The sequence below is a fragment of the Drosophila mojavensis genome, unplaced genomic scaffold, assembly GCF_018153725.1.
Source record: "Drosophila mojavensis isolate 15081-1352.22 unplaced genomic scaffold, ASM1815372v1 contig_277, whole genome shotgun sequence".
Lineage (NCBI taxonomy): Eukaryota > Metazoa > Arthropoda > Insecta > Diptera > Drosophilidae > Drosophila > Drosophila mojavensis.
Genome location: NW_025318822.1, coordinates 4,985,913 through 5,001,956, shown reverse-complemented (window position 1 = coordinate 5,001,956; position 16,044 = coordinate 4,985,913). Strand labels below are relative to the sequence as shown.

At 40.7% G+C, this 16,044-nt stretch overlaps 1 protein-coding gene across 6 annotated transcripts; it reads left to right on the top strand.

Annotated features, from left to right (window-relative positions):
• Nucleotides 1–359: 359 nt before the first annotated feature.
• LOC6574407 (transforming acidic coiled-coil-containing protein 3) lies at nt 360–15,974 on the top strand. Of its 6 annotated transcripts, XM_015167437.3 has the most exons (11): nt 4,582–5,286; nt 6,689–6,890; nt 6,955–9,531; nt 12,932–13,242; nt 13,306–13,370; nt 13,435–13,506; nt 13,562–13,666; nt 13,735–13,896; nt 13,968–14,117; nt 14,194–14,375; nt 14,725–15,974. In XM_015167437.3, exons 1-11 carry the CDS (start codon nt 4,846–4,848, stop codon nt 14,730–14,732), a joined length of 4,275 nt encoding a protein of 1,424 aa, XP_015022923.1. In that variant the 5' UTR covers nt 4,582–4,845; the 3' UTR covers nt 14,733–15,974. The 6 variants fall into 6 exon arrangements, with proteins under 6 accessions (XP_015022921.1, XP_015022922.1, XP_015022924.1 ...); XM_015167435.3 differs by lacking the exon at nt 4,582–5,286 and adding an exon at nt 360–608 and having other exon boundaries at nt 12,974–13,242; nt 14,194–15,974; XM_015167436.3 differs by lacking the exon at nt 4,582–5,286 and adding an exon at nt 360–608 and having other exon boundaries at nt 14,194–15,974.
• The last annotated feature ends 70 nt before the right edge of the window (nt 15,975–16,044 follow it).

Below are 16,044 nucleotides of genomic sequence, written 5' to 3'. Positions count from 1 at the left end.
CGATTACATTTTTATGATAGCTGTGAAACAGTCAATCTATTTTATATCGATATCTGTGTACCACTATCGATAAAATTAAAAAAAAAAACATCTGTGCTCAAATGATTCTGTTGCTGTTCTGGTAAAACTCACTGGACGCACTAAATATAGTAGCTGTTAAGTTTAAAAACAAAACTTATTCAGCCATTTTATTTAAAAATTATTTTTGATAAAATATAAAAACCATATTATAGTATTTTTCATACTGTAAGCAAATGTATTTAATGGATAAACTCACCTGAGCAGAACTTTTCCAATCTAGTTTATACTCGAATGCTGTTAACATGCTATAAATATGTTATATCTACAGTAGTGCTCTTCTTCTGCCCCGCGTCAGACTTTAAATTGTAGCGGCATTTTTTTTTTCTCCCAACGTGTTGTGTTAGAATCCGTAGCAACTCCTTAATATTCTTTGTTTTTAAAAGTATAATTGTTTGCTATCACTACCATATAACCTCGATGATATGGAACTAAATGGACCAGATTCTGTAAATAGCCAACAACTGAACTTAAGCCTTGGCAGCCGCACTGTATTAAAGGAGCTCAATACAAACGATGGCGGCGCAAAGGTAAGTCAATTAATCAATCAATCGGCGTTGCCCGGCTGGGTGAGTGGGCGTGTCATTTAAAGACAAATGAAATAAAACAATTAGCATTCACTCTCCACAGCATATTTATGCATATGAATATAAATACGTGCGTGTATTATAAGTATGTGCTTATATGAGTATGTTTGTATAAATGTGTGTGTGAGCTGATCTTGCGCTCTAAGTTTTCTGCCTTTATTGGCAACTGCGTCGCTTCTGCATTTCGGTGATCGTTTGGCACCTCGAAAATGCCGTCGCACGCTGCAGTTGTTTTAGTGTTGTTCTTTTTAATATTTAACTGTATGCATATGTATTTTGAACTAAAGGGAAAGTATACATACATATGTATATATTTATGTGGCTGGCTTATCAGAAATGTATATAATATACCTACGTATGTATATACCTATTCCTAATCTGTTCGTATTCGACTCTGTATTCACAAAACATAAGTCAACAAAAAATAGGTATTCAGAGTTATGCGAAACTGTGTAACTGGCCAACCTTAAATAAGTATTGAATATGTATTGACATGTATACTCCTAATTTTTCCGTTTTAAATATGCAGATAAACTATGGACTCTGTTAATAACATGATTATGTTAACTTCGCAGCTGTCGGCGTCCGACTTCAAATAGTAGCGGCATTGTTTTCTATCGCGTTTTGCTAAAATGTATATTATTTGTTAATTCTTACATTAACTTATTTTAAACTAATAATTATTTCTTTTCGGTTATACACAGTTTTAGAGTTATGTTACCACTGGCAAGTGGGCGTGTGGAATCGGCAAAACAAGAAAAACAAAACACAATTAGCATTCACTTTCTAATACACTAACTTATGTATATAAGCAGATACATATACATATGTACATGCAAATGCGAATTTGTTTGTGTGCGTTTCTGTTTGTTCTGATCGCCCATTCTGCATTTTCTGCTTTTATTTGGCGTTGCTTATGCATTTCGGTGATCGATGGCCTCCTCGCTGCACGCTCGCTGCAAACCGCGAATGTCACTGTTTCTCCTGATACTTTACATTACAATTCGCTTGTTTATATATTCTTGTGAGTATTTCTACTGAAAGGGTATTTCGGCTTGAATTTAGGAGGCTTATCAGAAACGTATAATATATTTCTAATCTCGTCATTATTATGTCAATATGCCCCTGATGATTTAACAAAAATGGGATGGATGACTTATGGAAATATATATAACATACTAACCATAAGTCTATATATATCTTAATTATACAGTGTCAAATTCGAATATGTTGATAGAATATGTAATTAGACCGAAAGTCAAACTACGGGATATACTTACTGGCTATTTCTCAAATTTCGTTGATTTCAAGGTATACTCAAGGCAGGTTTTTACCAGGGTATATGCCAGTCTGTCAGCTCTTGGCTAGATCACTTTTACTTATTATGGCTTGTTGTCGCTATTGCCACTGCTGTCCGATGTTGACGTTCAGTGCGTTCTACAAGTCGTGGCGATCGGACGTGGAGTAACTCGTAATATATACATACATATATATCCCGTTCCCAAATGGGCAACAAGTCGGGCAAACACTTGAAGTCCAAGGAGTCCGCAACGCTGGATGCGGTAGACAAAGTGCGCAAATACAAAATATATATATATTCATTATACCTACATATAGGGCTTACGTACACGCATTAATTGTGACCGTTAAACGGTAATTTGCCATCTGCACTTGACATGTTCAATTGTTTATGCCGGACAACGTCCAGACGTGCCAAAAAGAAACAACAAAAATTATAATATTGCTCTATATGTATATACTATATTATGTATTGAAATATTTCTTTTCCACGTCAGAATCTGTTTTAAATGCAGTCTAGTCGAAGCATATGCTTTATGATTGTTTCCTGGAATCAGTCGACGTTTTATGACATTTGGATTCGGTTTCCATTCCGCTGCCACATTTTTGAAGCATCTTTTTGGGGTAACTTTCCGGGCATAGCAAAGTTCATTGACAACTCGCTAAAGATGATTATTGTCGCCTCCCCCACATAAAATGCTGTTGTCTGCATTTGTTTTCGTCTATTTATAGGCTAGGTTCAGATTGCCTTCACCCTGCCCTGGTCTGTTTGTTCTTGTTCTATATGCCTTTTGGCGTCTCGTTTGTTTGCCTATTGCATTTTGTTTTGTTTTGATACCCTTTAGTTGAGCAGAAATACTAAATTCCTACTGCATTGGCTCTATCAAATTTCAAATTACATTTTCAATTTAGTAATATAAACTCATTTTCTAATTAGGATATTATACAGACGGTAAGATCTGGAGCTCAATTGTTTTGCTATTTATATACATTGTTCTATCTTGCACTTAGTGAGAGAATTATCGTTTATATACTTTTTAGACTCGTAGCATTCGAGGTTTCCCTTAAGAATAATTTAATGAATCACTACATTTATTTATGATATAATTTTGTTGGCTTTTTGTTTTAGGGTATACCACAGTCGTTATCACATAGCACATAGTCACTGTTGGTTGTTTATAGTTTATAGTTTGTAGCTTGGCTGTGCTGCTGTCTAATGTTGCACTTAAATGCACTGCAGCTGCAATTGTGCAACTGTGGAACTGCAACTGCAACTGTAACTGTGAAATAGGAACTGCTAACTGGGCATAGTATCTGTGGCTATATCATGTCGTGTCACCTGTCACGCATTGCCAGCAGCTTCTCCTCTGGCTCGTCATGGCTCATTGTGTGATATTTGGTTTCTCTCAAAATATGCTAAATCAGCAGCTATTCGACGCGGCTAGGTGAAGAGGGCCCAGGTGGTGGCTATGTGGAGCACTTCCTCAAGTGCACGATGCGCAACAATGGACGCTGCGGGATTGCATGTCTCTTACGGCTGTCACTTGGCATCCACATGGCGCTTATACAGGGTGCTTGCCCCAACAGGGGCCCAACAAACGTTGCTTTCTTTCATCAGCCCAAGCAGCGTTACCCTATTATTGCATTCTCTTCTCTCACCTCTCGCTCAGCTTGTTTGCGGTTGCATTTGTTCGTTTTGCATTTTATGGGTTAGTTGGCGTCGGTTGCGCCTCAAAGACGGTCGCATTGTGCTGCCCCACTCGACTGTGGCACGATCAATAAATTGACTCAAGCTTCAATTAACTAATTGAATTGCATCTGCAAAGCACCCATACGATGCGAGTTAAATGATTACCCAAAGATCGAAGGAGATTAAGCGATTAACTTATAAAGTGAGCTTTAATTGCAATCAGTGAGTGGAAAGTGAACAAAAGCATAAGTGATGATTATAAATGCTGCTCTGATACTCTATAATCAACAGATATAAGCCAACGCTGACGATCACTGATATTCATTATACACAAATATTAGATCATTAAAGCTTAAACAAATAGTAATGATCAGTGATCTTCATTGTATTGAAAAAGTGCTAATGAACGGTGAAAACTAAAAATGCTATTAAATCTGATCCGTCAATTTATTTCATATGATCAATTGATCTCTATAGCTAATTAGTTTCAATTCAATTAAATATTATAAGATTTGAATATGTGATATCAGCTAAGGCAGTTTAGGTACATAAGATCAGTATCCATATTGTTTGTCAAACAATAAAGCCCATTTGAGGACTTTAACCAAAATAGATCACTTATCATCATATTCTAAGATCAGTTGAGATTTAAAAATAAACCTTGATTATTAGAGATTAACTAAGTGAGAGAGAGAGAAAGAGAGAACGAATACCTTTGAGGGTTGCGCAGAGTGTAAACGTTGCGATCGCTTTGTGGATGTCATTCGAATAAGCAGCGATGCGGCTCTCCCTCTCTATCTCACTCTCTCACATACACCTATACATATACACACACACATGACGCCGTCGTAAGGCGAATTGAAACGAAAAAATATTTTTAAATTGATTTCAAACAACGACACGAAACGTGAAAGACAAGACAAACGAGAGCGGACGACACATCCAAATCGGATCTATTATTTAATGATGAGTGCAGAAAAATCAAATATTTGTTCGAATAGTAGGCGGATATAGTGGAACTCTAAGATACTGATATTACAAAAATATAAAAATATATTTGTATATATATATAATAATAACAGGAAACGTTGATTGTTTACTGTCTGTGGCACGCGCAGTGAACCGTAGCCCGTACCGAGCAAATCGTGCGTGGAGATAAATCTTACGCGTAAGGAAAACATTTTCACACAAATGGATTTCCTATCGAATCTCATTAAACGACCTAACAGCATTGCTGTGCCCGATTCAAATTCAGTGGCTCAGGTCGACGCAAAGACACCAGATAGGGGAACCGATCCCAGCTGCAGCTCGACTGCCCCAACAGCGGGGCTCAACTCAAGGCACACTTCACCAAGTCCTACATCGCTAATTACCTTAGCCATGAACCGCTGCTCCATTGATACGGATCTGGAGAATCTATTTGATTCGGCGGCCCAGGAGCTGGATAGCCTAGAGCAGCAGCACAATGAATTGATCGCGCATGTGGAGGCGGCGCCTGTGTCATGCTCAGAATCAGCTGACAAGCCAGCCAATAGCAGGGAAACCATCACACAGCTGCTCAACGAGATTAATTTCAATTTGGATCAAGTGAGCGCACGTGAAATGGAACATTTGCAGGCAATGAGCCTAGAGGTATGTGTGGATTGTGCTTGGGTAAAATGGCTTGATCTTCACTATTGGGAAGGATCGTGAGTTTAGAATGGATGTGAATGAAATCGGCGTATAATGTAACTGTTGATTGTACAGCGAAATACAATCCATATACATTATATGCCTTCATTGTATGTGGACTCTATTCATTTTTGTTTGTGCGTTCCACTTGTCAAATTGCAATTGCCATTTGTATAATTCGCTCAAAGCAAAGCACGAATTTGCCGGGCATGCCTAACGCCAATACCCAGGCGCACCCTAGTTACGAGTCACCTGACTGGCTGCCTCCTGCTCCCTTCTAACGTCCGATCTGACTTTAACCTTGTCGCTTGCAATTGCTCTAATTAAATTGCGCTTGCATTTGTCGACCCACAAGGCCTTCCAACAGCGGACATCGCGCCGCCTGCAATTGGAGGCAGATATCGCCACACGCCAGATTTAATTTCTATTAATTTTATTTTGTTTTCGCATTGCGCCAACGAGCAGATGCCGCCATGCGACCCACTTACCCCAGCTGCTGTACACCTCCGTCCACCCCAACAATGCCCCAAAGCAAGCGCCAAAACATTATTCTGGCTGCTTTTAAAATGAATGACATTTGCTTTGTCGGGCCGGGCGACGATGGGTACTTTATATATATATATATATATATATATATATATATGTATGTGTGTATCTGGGTGCGTATGTGGAAGTAGGTGTGTCACTGCCCCTAACTTGGTCAGCTATGGGTTGCTTATGGCATTTTTTTATGTATGTCAATAGTATGCATGCCTTAGAAAGTAACTTACGCACCAATGCGTTCTACATGTATGTGTGGATGTTGTGGAACGCGAGCTTAAAATATATTTAAATTGGTTCATACACCTTGAAATTAACAGAACATTAAATAAATACGCCATTTTAGTCGTCTATATATTATATAGGTATTCGCATTCCAATTGGACTATTATCTCCTATATATGCGGCTTTTCCGTAGAGTTGCACCCTTTGCCATTTACCTAGATTCGCCCGGATCGTGTCCTATTTTGGTCACCAGCTAAGCTACCAAATGTGGGACATGTCAACGGCTCTAGGGGGCAGCTGCTTCTGCTGTCGCCCATGAATATCGCCAGCGACATCATAATGATCATAAAGATGATAATCTTCTTTGTTTTTATTTTTGCTTAGTTTTCAGCTTGTTTACGTTTTGGTTGCCAATTGTTTGGACTACGTCGCTATCCCTGTTAATTTATTTATTTTTCATAATTTTTCTTCAGCTTCGCAAAAGTCTCTCAGATTCATTTCACACGCGATGCGCAAAATGTCGAATATATTATTATTAATTTTAATTTAAAGCTTCAACAATTTACTAATTGTATTATTTTTGTTGTATGCGCTACAGCTGAGTCCACTGGCTATGAAGCCGTCAACGACAAGGCACAGCTTGGAACAGCAGAAGGCACTCGTCGCGGCAATGCGTTCCACACCACAGCCAGATACGCCAAACAAGGATTTGGAACAACCCTTGCTTAAGCTAACAGGTCTACCCGAGTTCGACGAGACTAAAATTCCTGAACTGGCGCCACTCAGCGCCGATATTGAAGGTGAGTGGACTAGCTAAACAATAAATATGTTTCCTATTACAATTTATACTCTTTGTTCCCACAGCCGAACTGAAGTCGGATGTAAGTGCTCCCACGCTCAGCTCCACGACGGTTAAGTTGAGCGATCACGATTATAATTCCGATTCGGATGTCTATGCCGAGTGCCTCTCGCTGAATAGCATCAAGCTCTCGGCGGATCAGTCTGAGTTGGAAGCTTACTCGAGCGCCTTGAATGAAGTGCTGGAACAGCAGTTGTCGAATGCGACAGCCACAACGCTGGACAATACGCTTAGCGAGGCGAGTACGGCTCATAACGATAGCTGCGAGCCCATGGACGTGGATGATATAAATGAAACAATGGAAATGCTGAGGGATGTGCTGGCTCCAGAGGATCATGAACTGCTGCAGCAACAGTTCCTAGGTGGCGCAATACAGCAAAACCAAAATCATCAGCTACTGCAAATGGCACAATCAGAAGAGCACCACAAGAGGGAGAAATATCAAGAGCAGCATAAAGTGGAGGGTCTGCAGCAGAACACGCAGCTGGAACAGCCAACGCAACCAAATCCCATTTCAATTTCCCCACCTATATCAGTACAGCACATGTCAAAAAAAACCGAGGAGCCTGTGCAAACAGTTTCAGTTCCAGATACTCAATCCGTAGCTGAAATTGAGGATAAACCTGCACATAATGATCAACAGCTGGGGGAATTATTAGAAACTCATACTCCAGTTTCTCCTTCGCCGCCGATAGCTAGACTGCAAGCAGCTCCAACACCTGTCTCACCTGTTCCTTCTGCAATGCCCCAAGTGGAGGAGTCCATACCGGAATCTGCTCCAGTGCCACCAGTGGAAACGCTACCCTTATCGCCGCCCATACCCACGCTTCGCGCGAAGACAGCTAAAGAGTTAGAGGAGCTGATGGCTTTGCAGGGATACGTCCAGCCGCTAGAGGAATTAGAGCAGTCAGTACAGCACATGTCAAAAGAAGCCGAGGAGCCTGTGCAAACAGTTTCAGGTCTAGACACTCAATCCGTAGCTGAAATTAAGGATAAACCTGCACATAATGATCAACCGCTGGGGGAATTAGTAAAAACTCCTACTCCAGTTTCTCCTTCGCCGCCATTGGCTACACTGCAAGCAGCGCCAACAGCTGTCTCGCCTGTTCCTTCTGCAATGCCCCAAGTGAGGGACCAATTAGTGGAGGAGTCCATACCGGAATCCGCTCTAGTGCCACCAGTGGAAACGCTACCCTTATCGCCGCCCATACCCACGCATCGCGCGAGGACATCTAAAGAGTTGGAGGAGCTGATGGCTTTGCAGGGATACGCCCAGCCGCTAGAAGAATTAGAACAGTCAGAAAATGATGTAGCTACTAAGGATAGTAGCTCGCCCAAAAAGGAGCAAAGTTTGCAATCTTCTACGGCCATACCCATTGCTTCTGTTGTACCAAAACCAAAGTTATTCTCAGCGCTTGAACTAAATATAAGCGACTCGTCGCAAGGACCTTGCTCAGCGCCTGTATCACCCACCTTCCCAGTCAAGTCACCTGAAGAATCGCCAACACACTTTCCTCGCTCGCCGCGTGCCCCGGCAGAGCGGGATGAGATGCCCTATCTGGAGCCAGCCATTGAGCAGAAGGAGTGCCTAGCCGGTGTCATAGCCAAATCACCGTTACCCATACAATTGACGGTAACGAAGCCCAGTCCAGAGAAGCCGCGGCAGGATCAGCAGCTGAACACAACTATTCCTTTGGGTGGAGGCTCACCACTTAATGGCACCTTCGACAGTGCCACTGTGGAGTCGTTTGAGGCGGATGCTGAACGTTCTTCGCGTCGTACATTTGGTGTACCGCTTGATGCAAGCTTGGAGCGGCAGCGCCGTACATTCTCGGTGGTTCCAGATGAGCCAGTCGAGCACCAGGAGATACCTAATCGGCACAGCAACTCCGATGCATCCCAGGTCAACGAAGATGATAATCAATTGAATTCTACTTATGGCATGCCACTGCAAGCAGCTCCGGCGGAGCAGCGTCGCACCTTCTCCATGCAAAACGACATACAGCGGATGGAACAGCCGAGCATGCGAAAAACCTTTAACCTGGAGCAGGACGCATCGCCTGCAATGGAGGCCACCGAGGAGAACATCATGTCTGATGAATTTGAGCCCATGGATGTAGATGTGTCTCTGCGTGTCAACACTAATTCAGAACAGTCTACGAAATGTGGCAACTTTGCCGCCCAGCTGGTCGAGGCCCAAGCTGTGGCACTGCCGTCGGCACCGTCGTCGCCGCCTTTGCCCGCACAACAGCATGCCCAGCGAGTACTACGGTCATCCCCGCCGCTGCCTGCCCAGCTCAAGCGTCCGTCCATACACAAGGAAATGCCAGCCAATGCAACGGTTGTGCTGGACGTGCAGATGCTGTCTATGAAAGAGCAACTCAGTGCCGGGGACGAAAAAGAGGATGTATTTGTAGAGCACTTTGGTGCCATGTCTCCCATTTCGGACGACCTCTTCAAGCAGCCCCAATGCATCAGCACCTTCGCCAAGGCCAACAGGAAAGCGTCCATCCCAGCCAGCGTACCCGAACAGGAACAATTCTATGATGCAGACTTCCAAGATGGCGCCAGCAACAATAACAGTAAGTAATGCCCCTTTCTATAATATTAACATTGCATCTGGGCTAGAAAAATATCCTCATACTCATTAGAGATAAACGCATGTCTATCTTTAATAATAGTATACCATATGAATTAATATACATACATATATACATATAAAATATTAGAAACACATCCTGCCAAATCGTATTCTTATCCACATCACGCGCTCATCTCTAAATACAAAACTCATAGAATAATTCTGCTCCCCACTACCTATTGGTAACATTCTTCGAGGTAATACACTACTGTTATGTTCGTGACCTTTACTCATCAGCTGCCATTGCGTGGGAGATGGGGCTGCCACCTCGGCTTTGGCATTTGAACTTGAAATGCCGAGGGCCGAGGTTTCTTCATTTGCATGTACCGCTGCGACCCGCATGACCAGGCAGCAGCGTCTAGCTATAAAAATAAATCACAACATGCAAGGCAATGAACCTGAACTTCAGTTCCATAACATAACTGCATGCAAACAGGAAGGGAAGCTACAACAACAATGTGCCGTCAATTAAGCGCATAATTTTTGACTGCACCACAGCTGTCTGCATGGTTTTGTTGGGTTTCCTGCATTTTAATGCAACCGCTGTGTTTCGAAATGCCGCATTGCCCCTTCGGACATCCACGCACTCTCACACACACTAACGCTTTAGAGTCAAATAGTGTGACGTTTTTGCCTTGCGCCCTCACGCCCCCCAATCAGGCAACTCTCTTATTGACACTCTCGCGCTCTCTGCGCAGTTCAACCCTTATCAGTATACCGTAATCGCCGCAACAAAATAAACTCATTTTGTCTCCACTGTGACGTCAGGCTACCAATTGATGGAATGTCGTCTGTGAATGTGTGCCTCCGATGAGCGCATTTATATTTTCGGGTAATTAACGAGAGGCGTTGCCTAATAAGAAAATTGCTCATACAAGCAAAATAATGTCATTCAATGAGTTTTGTCTGTCTATATCGAGGTTTACACTTAATTAATGTAGCATTGATGAACTTATTTTCGAATTGTGCGCAGTTATCGTTATCGCTGACTAAGCAAATGCAGCTCTGCTCTATGAACATAAAAGGTTCATATCGATAGAATGTATCTCACATCATTCAAAGCAACAACTGAAGTTGAAAAAGAGGGGTGATAAATACAGTAAGCCCCAGCTAACACTGAACAGAAGTGAATCGAAAACGAAAATATTTCCATGAAAAACATTTATTTTGCCGGTGCATAGTTATAGTTTCATTATAGCACATTGCATCCGTACATTGTCTGTCTCACTCTCCCAGATACAAACATACACAAAGCATGAGAATCTTGTATAGAACTTGCCCATGCACTTTTACTACGTCAGTCAGCAAGGCAGCCCCAGAACCTACAACGTGTACACGACACATACTTGCTCACACTCATATTATTTTACTCTCACCATATGGCATGGCGCGCGCTCTCCTCTCTCTCTCTCTCTCTCTCGACGCTGGCGCATCGCACTTGCTCATTGCATACGCGTCACTGTCACACACTCCAGTCAGAATCCAACTTGACTAGCGGCTCTCCGTAGGCTCTCTGACTCAGTTTGTGTCAATGTGTGCGTGTGTCTATGTGCTTGCGTGCGCTGGTTTTCTTATTGGCATCGGAGAAAAGTAAGCATATTAGCATTCCATTTCAGTTAGTTTTCAACATTTGACGTTGTCGCCACAGCTTCTTCCCGCGTCGCACAGTCGAAAAAAAAAAAACAACGTCTACGCCTCTTTCTTTTTTGTGGAATAATCGCTACATAGTAAATGTAATTGGAAATTTTTAAGATCAAAACAAATATTTATGGTATTGACTATGTTTGGAAAATGTTTGCACTACGTTTTCTGAGTGAAATTTGTGAAAAATTAACCATACGCTAAGCAGCTGGCCACACTTCAATAAAAACAACAATAACTCGCGCAGTTACAGAAAAGTGTCAATGACAAAATGCGAAAGAAACAAAAAGGAAAAAAGCATAAATAAAGCCACAAGCTGAAGACGTAGACTTAAGTAAAAAGTTGTATATTTTTTCCACTTAGAGCGAGAGCGTAAAAATTTACTGTGTGTGTGCGTGCGTGTTCAAGTGCTTGGCATTGTGTGTGGTTGGTTGTATGTGCGTGCGTGTGTGGGCGATGCGTGGTTATGATTAACATTGAGTATTTTAATAACTGTAAAAAATCTTGCAAATGCAAAATATGTAATGAAATGGACGGACACACGCTATTAAAAATGCAGCGCATTGTAAAAAGATTTCGCGCGAGTGCTATCTCATGCGCTAGCTCTCTGAGCACTCTCTCGCTCTCTCTTTTACGCTCGCTCTCTTCTTGCTTTGTGTCTTGTCAATGCATCAGTTTGTCAATTGGTTCGCCGTACAAAAACAAGAAGAACAAAATTCAACCCACTTCCCTAGGGCCTTCATACTACGCTTGCAGAAAATGACTCACAGGCCGTAATTGCGGCTTCGCTTTTTGTTTTGTTCGCGAAATGTATTTGGCAGAAATTATGGTTATATTCTAGTTGTTTTGTTTTGCTTTGCACCCTTTGGAAGTTGAGTGACCCGCATTCTCTATTCGCTATCGATGTATCTGTGTTTATCTAGGCCTGCCCGGGTTTCGCTTCTTACTATTTTTAAAGCTGATTCCAATTGACATTTGTTTATGTTGCGGCGCATGTTGGCCGATTTAATGGGACACACCTCACATTACGGCCACGGGTGGGAGCGGGGCAACCACCCTAAAGGGCAGGGCACACTTTGAGTCATTCTGCATCTTATTTAAATAATGTCGCATTCGTTGCCGTCATTTCCCTTCCGCTTTTGTTTTACAAAGGTGAAGCACAAAGAACAAGAGACAACAGATTTCAGATGCTTTCTGGGCATTATGCGCTGCATATACACAAATATTGGGGAACATTGAAACAGAGAAGCGTTATGTAAAACAAATGAATAACAAAATTATGTCAAATTACCAGGAATATATATATATATTTTTTTTAACAGGTTCAGGCATCTTCTTATCTTATCTTCAAATATTTCAAAATATTTCTAGTGAACTGATTCATTTAGAAATTGTTGTACCGTAGCACATTAATAATTCTCCTATGTCTCAACAACTACGCCAATAATTGTCATGTGCCTTTATTTTTTCATTTTTGATTTATCTATGCGACTTATGGCCCAGTCGCTATACATGAATATATTTATAAAGAGTGATCCTCAAATCTGATATAATATAATGTGTTCTATTTATGTATTATTTCCATTTGTGATCTAACTTTTGTATTTATCTATTCTCTTTTTCATTGAACAACAACAAAATGCACGCGCATGGTCTCATAACTTCCACACATGATCTACACGCACGTTCCACCTCCAAAGTTATACTCAATTCATCTGATTTCGATTATCTGTACACAAAAGGCAGCAACAATGCGCCCGTCGATCGGAGCTCTTTGCTTTTGAAATTTGATCCACTTCTGGGTGCTCCGGTACCAGTGAATCAGTTGCCGCAACAGGAGCAAGCAGTGCTCAACAAACTCAGCAACAACAACAATATTGCACGGGCATTGAGTCCCACCTTGGAGGAGCACGAAACAAGCGGCAGCAACCACTCATTTGCAAGCGAATCAAGTGCCAAAGGCGCCACTGGAGCTCAAAAGGATTTCAAGCCGCCAGTAGATAGAACAAAAGTGAGTTGTGTATGCCAATTGTCTGTTATGAATAACACTATAAATCGTATCTCTTCCTCTCAGAAACATGCTAAAATGAGTGTGGACGTTATCGATAACGATTGCAACAAAACCTTCGATAATTCAAGGTGGGTAAAGCAACAATTTCAAAATTTTGAATGCATTTGTAATATACTTTATTTTATTTATCAGTCTGAACTCGGAGGAAAAAACACACAAGTACCACAATATGGATGAACTGGAGAAGAAAATCAAAAATGAAGTGTAAGTAGTAATAATCCCAAATATGCGAAAAATAATATAAGATATGGTCTTTTAGCACCCGCTCCGAGGACATTGAAAAAAAACTCAAAGAGGCCGAACAGCGCGAAGAGGCGCTGGTCAAACGGATTACAGAAAAGGATAAAATAAATGCAAAACTCAAGTGAGTTATATCTGAATTATATAGGGCTGGAAACAGAGTCACTAAACTTACAATCCACACACATACAGCGGCGTCATTGAGGCCTACGAGAAAGCTATCGCAGAACTTATACATGACAAGGAGCAGTTGGTGCAAACCCATGAAAGGCAATTGCAGGAAGTGCAAGCAGATCGTGATGCCAATTATCATCACTTAACGTCGCTGGAAACGACATTCTCAGATCTCCATGTGTATGCAAAAATTTTTATAACTCTATATATCTATATATACTAATCGTATTTCTATCAATTGATAATTATAGCAAGTACGAAAAGAGCAAGGAGATGACCGCTCACCTGAAGCAGATCGAGGAGAACCTGCTGGAGGAGAAGAAGAGATCACTGGATAAATTGCGACAGCAGGAGCAACGATATGAGCAAATGAAAAGCCATGCCATGCAGCAAATGGAAATGTATGTAAATTCTCAACTATTATCTAATAATACTAAAATTAACACATCTCTCTCTCTCCCTTAATTCTCTATGAAGTGCCAACAAAAAGCTGGCCCTTCTTACAAAAGAGCACGCGGATGAAATGAAAAAGTTGAAAGCTTTACTCAAAAAGGAGGAAGTGTCGCGCATTTCAACGGCAGAGCAACTGCAGCAAAAATCAAGGGAGAATGCGGATCTGCTAAAGATATGCGAGGAGCTTATCTATGATAAGGGACAAGGTGGTAGTAGTTAAACTTCACCCGAGTGGATTATTTTGCGGCCTGAATGTATTTTCTACATATAATTTACGCTGTTAACGCGCACACATACATGCTCTCTCTCACACCCATACACACATAGAAACACTCACATACTACGGCATGTGGAACGCATGTTTGTCGCATGTTCATTCACCCATTCGCGTACTATCTCATTACATTTTGTAATTTTTGTTGTGTGCTCTCGTGAATTGATTGAGAACTTCATATTAAATCTCAATTATTAAGCTGTCGTCTATTTTGAACTGGAGGACTCTCCCCAAACACTATGTCTAACTATCCATATATATGTATATTGTACTACTTCTAGATTTTTAGTTTACACACACAACACCAGCAACAACAACAGTAGCAGTAACAGTGCGCCGAGCTGCAAATGAGTTCCACACAAAAGCCGAAATCCACACACTCGCCTCACTGCTGGGTGTTCGCTCCCCTCTCCTCAAAATGTTATTAATTTCTTTCGAATCTGCCTTTTGTTAAAGTTTCATGATATTAATATGTTATTTGCCGAAAATTCGAGTTGATTTTCATGCTAAATATCAGATAATACTTTTCCCCATACACAAACAGACACACTCACATACTTTGAATTGTTTGTTGTGTTTTATTGATTGATGAAAATTTGAAAGAAACTTGGCAACAACTAAAATAGAGATGAAAACAGCGTACGCTCGAGGCGTGCCTTTATTAATTGTTTAAGTTTAATGTTAGTTTAATTTAAATTTAAAAAATTGTAATAATTGTATTAAGCTTGAAATTCTGTATTACATAATAGTACTAAAACAAAACAAAGCATAGAAAATACCATAACGAATCATTACAAAAAGGAAAAAAAAACTATTTATGCATTAAAGAAAAAAGCTAATTTTTTGTTTCAATTACAGCTTTATATGAATTTTCATTTGCCTTGCACTGAGAGTGTTTGCCTTAGAAAAGCAATAGTCAAATTTAAAAGGACCGCGTGTGCTTTAAGATATCCTCTAACCCTCCTTTTAAATATCCTAGTCCACCTCTCCAAACACGCGGTCCACACAAATTTCGAACATCTTCTATTGTATCACGCTTTGTAGAGCCAACACCGCCTCTAAGAACTATAAATGAATTTTACTTCCATTTATGACATTTATTAAGATGTAAGAAGCTGAGAAACAGAAGAGAGAAAATAACCTTACAAAGTTGTTAACACACACAAATAAACAAAAGAATTGTATACAAACATTTGTACCCAGTCCATGTAATCGAATATTATGCTACTATACCAACATATATAACGGTATACATATACTATATATTTTTCTAAAATTGTAGCATTCATTAACACACGCGCTTTAAAACAAATTGAAACCCCTTGAGAGAAAAAGAAAACGCAAATCCATTTTGTTGTTTGAGATTTAAAATAAGAAGAGGAAATGATATATATCAATGCGCTGTAAAAAATACACATAATATATAGTATTAACGACGTGCTGGCACATTCATAATATGTGCAGCGGCATGTGCATGTAAAGGTGATGAATAAGTTGCATAATTCAATAAATACAAAATATGTACGAGTAATATTACAAGAATTTTTATTTGGATTTTCAAACTGAGCAAAGCTAGAAATGTGGCAGCGCTGCCACCAGGT

Coding starts and splice junctions, on each gene's coding strand:
- LOC6574407 (XM_002000418.4), top strand. CDS start 4,846: ATGGATTTCCTATCGAATCTCATTAAACGACCTAACAGCATTGCTGTG. Junction 13,507..13,561: donor AAGAAAATCAAAAATGAAGT/GTAAGTAGTAAT, acceptor ATGGTCTTTTAG/CACCCGCTCCGAGGACATTG. Junction 14,118..14,193: donor GCCATGCAGCAAATGGAAAT/GTATGTAAATTC, acceptor TTCTCTATGAAG/TGCCAACAAAAAGCTGGCCC.